The sequence below is a fragment of the Sitodiplosis mosellana genome, unplaced genomic scaffold (assembly GCF_009176505.1).
Source record: "Sitodiplosis mosellana isolate CC-2019 unplaced genomic scaffold, AAFC_SMos_1.0 Smas_scaffold_6226, whole genome shotgun sequence".
Classification (NCBI taxonomy): Eukaryota; Metazoa; Arthropoda; class Insecta; order Diptera; family Cecidomyiidae; genus Sitodiplosis; species Sitodiplosis mosellana.
The window spans coordinates 15,672,661-15,681,921 of NW_022601467.1; the positions used below are offsets into that span (position 1 = coordinate 15,672,661).

Here is a 9,261-nt window from a genome sequence, read left to right on the forward strand (position 1 = left end):
GAGAGAGAGAGAGAGAGAGAGAGAGAGAGAGAGAGAGAGAGAGAGAGGGAGAGGGAGAGAGAGAGAGAGAGATATACAATGATGAACGCGAAATGGTAATTATGTGAAGTAAATTGATGTTCGTCATTGGTTCAGTAAAGCGAGGAAATGCAGAAAAGAAATCAGAGCAAGTATTTTGAGGTGCATTGTTCTGCGTGAGAACATTTAACGAAAAAAAAGTCGAGTATTTAAAACATACTTTGGAAATTGATGGTTCAGGTCATTGTGGTGTGTGTGTGTGAGAGAGAGTGAGAGAGAGCGATGTTTAACCGTAAAACGTTTAAATAGCTGCAAATGAATGGATGAATTGCAACCATGAGAATAGAGATGGATGAGATGTTGTACATTGTTTATGTCGATACCATTCAGTATATGATATCATTTTGAGATGCAGTTCGACCGTGGTATGCATCGACTCCAAATTTCCCCGCACACAATTTTGTTAGCTCCACAAACCGTTTCATGGTGCAATCCCTTGAGAATAGCACATGTGACGCACATACTTGTTAAGGACATATTGTATTTGTTTTTATTGGTGTTTTTTTCTGTATTTCCGTCATTTGTTCCAGTGCCAGTGCCATTGAAATAATGATTGTTTTCCTTTTTTTTCTATTTGCAGCACGGACGGCACAGAGTCTCCCATTCTGGCTGATCCAGAAGCAGAAGGACGCTCTGACAAGCCCAAAGTCAAATATGGAGAGTTAGTGATATTAGGGTATGTATTGAAAAATTGATTTGGATCTAACACGAATACGACGGATCTGTGCTTACATTTTCCATGCAACCTGCCGAAATTATTTAGATTGATTGCACTGATTAATTGCCACCAGTCTTGAATTGCACACAAAATCGATTATTCGTCCAAAACGATTGAAATGCAAAATCCTTCAGAAAAATGAAAATCAATTGCAGCAGCGGCGTTTTCAATGTGAGAAAAATAAAGTGTTTGACATTAAATGACGTTTTCCGTGTTCCATTCCCATTTTGATAAAATATTGAAGCTTTCACGTGCACACAACGCGCACATAAATAAAACACGAAAAAAAACCAACCAGAGACAAAGGCATTGTGTTCGATATCGGTATCGGGGCAAGTAATGCAAGTTATAAAGAGAGAGAGAGAAAAAAACTGGTCTGAAAATTATATGCAGAATTAAAATGCATGTGCAACAAGAAGGGTATATAAAATGCACTTCACGGAATGGCGTATGTGTGTGTGTGTGTGTGTTTGTGCACTGGCAAATGGGAAGCGAGAAGAAAACCTAAACGCGAATGGGAAAGAAAAAAACTCAGCAGCAATACACATGCAAACAGAAAGCATGTCGGCGGAAAGAGCAAATTGAAGGTATAAAAATAGAAAACAACAGCATTCACACGGTCACAAATTCGATGTGACGCCGGTACTGCGGGCTATATTCTTCGAATTTGTGAACAGGGAATGGTTGAGCTTGAGCTCTTTCGTTCTCTCACTCTTCCGCAACCAACAACAACAACAACAACAAAACAAACAATGCATAGAAAGAACAATTAGACAGCGGTGCAAAAACAACAATAACAGCAAAAATAATAAAAGAATGTAGAGCACACAATGAGCAGAGCAGCGAGCTGTGTATGAGATAAATGTAGCCGAGTGCGCCAAGTGGGACTTTGGTAAAAGTCAAAGTGATAAGCCAAATTTGTCTTTGATTCAATTCACTTGTCGACAACAAATATAACTGTTATTAGTGAAACGGAAAATGTGTGTCGAGTGTGCTGTACGTTAGCGCCAAGTATTTTTCGATTAGCATGCCCATGAACGACGGCGACGACGACGCCAGCGACGACTGAATAGAACGAACGAACGAATAATCCATGCAGTTGAAATGACCTGGGAACACACAAACCGAGAAAGACATTGAAATAATTTTCCTGGATGCAACATTTTCTATGTTGAAACTTGAAAGGCATGCAGCGAAAATATTTTTGCATTTCGGTTGCTCATCTCGACGAGGAAAATAAAATAAAATTGTAAAACCAAAACATTCACATACACGAACACAATGTGAATTCAATGGGCGCGCATGCCACGCTTCGGCAAATGCAATCAGATATTTGTCAAGCTGCTGAACAATAATAAAAACGCATGCACATTTTCAAGACTGACTAAGCGTTAGTGGAATGTTGTACAAATGTATGTGCAGCATGACTCGTTCGTTCGAACGGTCACCACTGAATGTGTTTCTTCCTTCTATTAAACATTCATGTTGCGTGACTTAATTTCATAAGCTTCCCAACTACAATTATTTTGCACGTAGTCACATTGTCGTTTTAATCAGCAGCTGAAAGTGACGAAATACTCGGCGCTTTCATTAAAATCATGCAGGCAAAACGTGTTTGAACAGCAACCGCCGCAACAACAACATCGAAAAAAACACACACACACACATTGAAACGAGGAACAAAAATGAAACTAAACTAAAAATTGAAGCAACTTGTATCGCCTGAAGCATTGCATGCGACTGACGAATCCTATTCAAATAATTAAATGTTAAACGGCAGGTTGAGAAAATGAACACCATGTCCATTTTGTAGCGATTTGATAAAGCAAGGTAGCGCGCGCGTGTCATTGCAACAGAAACATATATACCCCACCTTAATTGTGGTCAATCTAATGCGTCTATCAATTTCGCTTATAATTTCTTTTCCGTCTATTTCTCTCCCATTCTCCCAATTGCAGATATAATGGATTTCTGCCACAAGGAGACAAAGGCCGTCGACGTTCAAAATTTGTACTATACAAACGAGCTGAAGCGAATGGTGTGAGACGATCTAGGCACTATATAGTTCAATCACCTCAAACATCAAAGGCAATTTTGGATGCGAATCAACACTCGATATCGTACACATTGTCACGAAATCATGCGGTTATCGTGGAATACAAAGAAGATGCTGACACAGACATGTTCCAGGTAAATTATATATAGCAATATGGTATTCATGCACTCATTGATTTTCGGCTAGCAAACCTAGTGTTACATACCAGTGAGTTTGTTTCACTGGGAGAAACACTTCGAAATGACGCACCTGGGCCGAATGTACAAAGGGTGCGGAAAACATCAAATGAAAATCCATGCAACATCGAGCATCGGTCGTATACAAGCCGAATTTTCGCAAACACGGGTGGCACGATTCCAAATTGAAAACACAGTCGCCGCCGCCACAGTATCACAAATAATCATATTCATGTGGTATGTGATTTTGTCCGTGTACCTTGAATACACCCAAAGTTGATGCTGTGTGCTTGTGTACGCACAAAGGGTAGTGAATCATTGCCGCCTGCATTCTATTCATATTTTTGTACTTTTTTTTGTAGCAACTTTTTTTTTCAAAGTTTTTTATTGATTATTGTTGAGAGTGGAATAAAGAGAGATGGAGGGAGAAAAATCGACGAAATGGAGCGGTTCATTCGCACAACGTCAATGCCATGAGTGTATGAATTTGCAAATTAATCACGCGAGTTTTATGCTAATGACATTCGACATTTCTCTGGGGAGTCGATAAAATACTCATTACAAAACAGATGTTAAATCAGCTTATTTGCAATTCATATAATTGCATTTACCAATTCCCGAATCAAATTGCAAAAAGATATGCTCAATGTCAATTCGATGAGAAGAGAACCGAAATGTCATTTCATGTTTTTTTTTATTCTCTGTTTGTGATTTTGTTGATTAAATGAAAAAAAAAACTGTTTTCTACGGATTCAATTAGATTGGACGCTCGTCGGAAGCACCAATTGATTTCGTTGTCATGGATACATTGCCAGGTGATAAGAAGGATGCCCGAGTAATGCAGAGCACAATATCGCGGTTTGCATGCCGTATCTTAGTTGACCGAAGTGAACCAGCTAAAGCACGCATTTATGCAGCCGGATTCGATTCAAGTAGAAACATATTCTTAGGGGTGAGTTTAAATACGAACAACAACCATTGCCATACGTGTACGGTCTAACAATATTTGATGACATTTCACTGTTATTTATGTATTTGGTTTGTGTAGGAAAAAGCAACTAAATGGCAAGACAATGTGGAAATAGACGGTTTAACAACAAACGGGATATTGATAATGCATCCGAAAGGTCAATTTGTTGGCGGCAACACGGAAAATCCAGGAACAACACCATGGCGCGAGTGTTCGGTCGGTGGTGATGTGTTTGGTTTACGAGAATCAAGATCTGCACAACAAAAAGGCGAACCTGTATGCACATTCACAACACACATTTGGTTTCGAATGCCAAACTCAAGCCTTTTTTATCTTTTTTTTTTCTTCAATTCCGATAGATCTACGGCGAAACAAACATTTTACAGGACGGTACATTGATCGATTTATGCGGTGCAACATTGTTGTGGCGGTCATCTGAAGGATTAAAGAACTCACCGGTATGTTAGAAATTGGCTTACAACATTCGAATGTACCACATAATATTTTTACTTCTTGTAAATCAATTCACTCTCGTCTTTTTCTCGCTCCGAACAGATGAAACGTGATTTAGAGAAGCTTGTAGATAAAATTAATGAGGGCCGACCTCAATGTCCAGTTGGGTTGAATACGCTTGTGATACCACGAAAAGTAACATTAAGTGAACACATTAATCAGCCTTACGTTTATTTAAATTGTGGTCATGTTCAAGGTAACCGAAATTTTTATTTTGCGGTTTTATTTTCTCTTTTGCTTTTGCTTTTGCCTTTATTCCATCTCTATTTGAAATTTCAATGTTGAAATTCAATTGCAAATTGAAATTTTACTCTCAATGCCAAATAAAATTGTACGAAAATTGGTTTTTCGTTCGCTGTAGGAAATCACGATTGGGGTCAAGATAAATCGACCGGTGCAAGAAGATGTCCGATGTGCTTGGAACAAGGTGCCGTGGTGACATTGTGCATGGGTTGCGAACCAGCATTTTATGTGGACTTTGGTCCACCCACATATGCGTTTAATCCATGTGGTCACATGGCTACGGAAAAAACAGTCAAGTACGAATAGATTCTACGAATTGCGATTCAATTCAATGAACAAACAAAAGCATGACGCAAAAACCCATGTCTGATTAATCATAAAATCTCTTTTTCTCTGAAAATTCAGATATTGGGCAAACGTCGATATACCGCACGGAACAATGGGTTTTCAAGCAGTTTGTCCATTTTGTGCAACGCCATTGGACGGCAGTCCTGGATACATAAAGTTAATATTTCAAGATAATTTAGATTAAGAGGCTACTGAATTGTAATGGAATTATTGTTTTTTTTTGGAATCGATTTTTTTTTTCGTTCATATTCAAGTTTAGTTTGTACGTTCTTAGGTTATATCAATTATGATTGGTTTGTGCATCGTTTTTAAGTTTAACCATTTAGAAAAAAAGATGAAAACAGAAAGAAGAAACTACAACAAACTGATTCGGATGAACTGAACTGAGCCGATCGACACATATACACGAAATCCATGAACTTACGAAAGATAAATGTATCGAATTTAAGAAAATGATCACACAATCCATCCTTTTCTTTCGTTATTTCTGTCGTTCATTGGAAATTTCTGTTCTATTCCAAATAGCCGTATCCAAAGTACATTAGAACCGCTTGTATGTGTTTTTGGAATCGGACTGGTGATGCAATTACCCCTTTCAAAGAAGAATGCATTGACATTCGGCTAGAAAAAGGGCGCAAATCTAATGAACGAAAAGAAGAAAAAAACAAATCCAAAAAAGTATTTAAATAATGACATTTTTGTGTTACAAGTTTCGTTGCATTCATATGAATCTTTGTTAGTTGTGGATTTTCTTTATGCATTAAACAAAAAAATTATTATTATTATTATTATTATTATTATTACGTCGCATTTCTTATAAATGAGCATAAATGTGAATTAATTCGAAGTAAAATGAAGAAAGAAAGAACTAACATGAAACACACTCGAAAAGAAACAGAAAGAGAAGAAAAAAAAACACTTTTAAATGCAATAAGCCAGCGTTCGTGTTGAAAATGCTCTTGTTTAATTATTTACTTATTATATGTGTTTTTTTTCTTTTCATTTTCTTTTTGTTTCCGATGGGTTTTTATTTTATTCGTATAAAACACGACATCGTCATCTTCATGAATGTAAATAAATTTGCAGTGTAAAATTGGCTCAGTGTTCAACACATTGTCGAAGGACATGTTGACCGTTTTAGTGTGCATCAGAATTAATACCGAAAATACCACTATATTCAAATGAACTATGTACAGATTTTTCGTGTTAATTTTCTTCTCCCAAGTATCATTTACGTCTCTCACGTTCATATATGTTTGTGTGGACATCTGGAAAGAGTGAATATTTCATCATTATTTTTCTCTTTCAAACTTTCGACAATTTAAATCTTTCAACGAAAAAAAAAGATAATCTTAAATGAAAATACCAAAATAACAAACTGAAAATAATTGTTAGCGTTACTCTTACACTGAAAGTAAAATGTAAAATAAAATGTTTATTGCATTTATGCTTTGAAATTAGTGTAACAAAACAACAAGTACATATAGAATCTCTCCCTTGACACAAAGAAAAAAATGATGCAAAAATATAGTCGTTTCAAATTGAACATCACATTTTGTTGAAAGCTTTCGTTTCTGAAAAAAAAACACACTTTTGTCTTGAGAAAGTAAAAACAGAACTAACACAAGTGAGAATTTAACGAAGAAGAAAAAAAAACACGGAACACACTTGTACACCTTTAAATAATCAACTTAATTATACGGAGTAGCTAAGCAAATCGCAGGATAGAAGAAAGAAGCTCGTGAGCAAATGATGGTGTAAACGCAGAAAAAAACCAAACAACAATCGAATGAGTAACATTTCAATTAATGATTTGCAATAGAATGACGTAGCAATTATTCGAAATCACAACTATTTCTCTCTCTTTCAAGAAAAAATAATAAACAGACCGCAAAAAAAGCATATGATTTTCACTTGTTTGGCCACACTTCGGCTTACACAAATAGTTTACACACAGACACACACAACTTGACTAATTATTATTCTCACTGGTTGCAACATACATAACGACATCTCTGATATCCGCATCCAATGGACATATTTAAAAGAGAAGAAAACAAATTTAGTGAAATCGTTTATGATTTTATATGATTTAATAGATTTTCTCACGGTGCCTTTTCACATTGAAAATAACTATATCAAATTTAGATATTGTAAATTCATAAACGTAATTTTAAAACACTCAAACAAACAAAGAGTAAACGACGGAAGCGATGAATAAGTTTGTATGCAACAACAACAGCAAATTAAATGAAACATAAGAAAAAAAATTGAACGAAAAATGATGAAAGAAAAAGAAACGAGTGAACCAAATAAAAACAATAAATCGTGTCAAAAAATGGTTCACACGAATGGAAAATATTCCTTTTGAGACGGAAAATAAATGAAAAAAATGAGATCAAAATAAGAACAAAACAAAAAAATAACATAGCCATATTGAAAATTTGACGATAGATGATTGAATATTTTCGTCTCTTTCTGTTTCTAGTTTGATTTATTTGATTTATCTCAAGAGATTTATACATTTCATATCGATCAATACCGTTTCTCTGCTCATTTTTTTTTTTTTTGATTGATTTGACGGATTTGTGTTGATTGTGCAAACTGAGTCCATTTCTCTATCATCTTCATTGTGCGCTCACTAAAAATTTAACCAAACAAAAGCATATTATAAATTTTCTAACAAAAATCTTTGATAAAGCTGTCGCCGCCACCGCCGCTGCTGCGTTTTACAATGAAGCATAGAAAAAGTTTAATTGCATTTTTTGAAATCTACATTCAATGAAGCAGTAAACATTTGAACGGTACACATTTGGCGTTTGGATGACAAGAAAGCGCGACACACAGCCAAAATAGATCTCAGTGGAAACACTTTCATTTTCGATTTAAAAAAATATTCACGTTGCCTGTCTTGCGCTGTACTTGTTTGCTGCATTGAAAACAAACCATTGATATTGGCGTCAAGTGTTTAAGTATACCCTCCTCCTCCCTACCCTTTGACATATTTGGAGAGGCTTGTAAAAGTTGAAGATGATTTTAAAATAAAAATAAAAACTAATGTGTGGTCGATTTATGAACATTTAGCTGGATGATGAAAATCCAGCAATGACAGCTAACAAAGAAAAGAGGAAATAATGTAAAACCTGAGAAAAAAAAATCACCTATGAATACATAAGCGTAAAAATCGTAGTGTAGGAAAAAAGCAAAGAGTCACAATTTTCTGCCGTTCAGAAAAACGAATTATTTTCTTTTGTTTTGTGTTTGTTTGATAATTCAGGAACATTTATGTGTGTGTGAAAATTAACATTCAATGAGGTCAAACATTCAAATGACCCGCCGAATTCATCAAATTCAACGTAAGAAGATCGAATTAAAGAAAATAACAACTAATGAGAGAGAAAAAATAAGAAAATAAAAACAAGGATTTTCGTTTTGACAGTTTTAATTTTACGCGGGCGTAAGCTATTTAATAAAAAGAAGAAAATTACATTTTTAAGTTTTGTCCTAATTTTCGATTGTAATTTTTTTCTCCGTACAAAGAAAAAAATCCGAAGAATTAATTTAATTTTTATGTAAGGATTAGCCGGTCAACTACAAACAAAAAAATCGTTATGATTTATTTTCCTTCATTATTCTTTAACAACGTTTATTTTATACAATGATGAATATAAATTGAATAATAAGTAATTAAACAGAAAAAAAAATTGAAACAGCATTTTTATTTTTTTACATTGAAATTTATCATTTGAATTTTCAGCGAATTCATATGACTTGCTACGATGATTTCGTGATATAGAAACTCGAATCGCAATAAAAAAAATACAATACATGTTGTCATTATAAACATTTGAGAAAGAGCCATGTGAAATCATACACCAGTATCATGCGTCTCAGTACTTTCAGCTGTCTGAATCATCGCATTTATTTATCCTACTGGATGATGAAATCGATTCTTTTTTTTTTATTTCCTTTGCGTTTGGCTCTGAAAACGAATTTGCAAGTTGATTGTTCCAATTCGGCGAATCACATCAAATCAGTAAGTATAGGAAATTTTGAATTCGAGGACACCAGATCTAGATAATGATAAGACACACACCAAAAATAATAATCAAAGTGTCGAAAACCGATTGTGCTCTACATGTGTACAACGGGGCGTTGA

At 35.1% G+C, this 9,261-nt stretch overlaps 1 protein-coding gene across 6 annotated transcripts in view; it reads left to right on the forward strand.

The window, feature by feature from the left end:
• LOC129578195 (protein pellino) overlaps positions 1–5,974 on the forward strand; it is a 20,981-nt gene extending 15,007 nt beyond the window's left edge. For all 6 annotated transcript variants that reach the window (XM_055466389.1, XM_055466390.1, XM_055466387.1 and 3 more), the window contains 8 exons: positions 659–754; positions 2,755–2,986; positions 3,789–3,980; positions 4,077–4,274; positions 4,358–4,456; positions 4,554–4,707; positions 4,873–5,050; positions 5,160–5,974. In XM_055466389.1, the coding sequence (XP_055322364.1) occupies positions 659–754; positions 2,755–2,986; positions 3,789–3,980; positions 4,077–4,274; positions 4,358–4,456; positions 4,554–4,707; positions 4,873–5,050; positions 5,160–5,286 (1,276 nt within the window). In that variant the 3' untranslated portion in view covers positions 5,287–5,974. The remainder of the gene's footprint in view (positions 1–658; positions 755–2,754; positions 2,987–3,788; positions 3,981–4,076; positions 4,275–4,357; positions 4,457–4,553; positions 4,708–4,872; positions 5,051–5,159) is intronic.
• Positions 5,975–9,261: the final 3,287 nt, after the last annotated feature.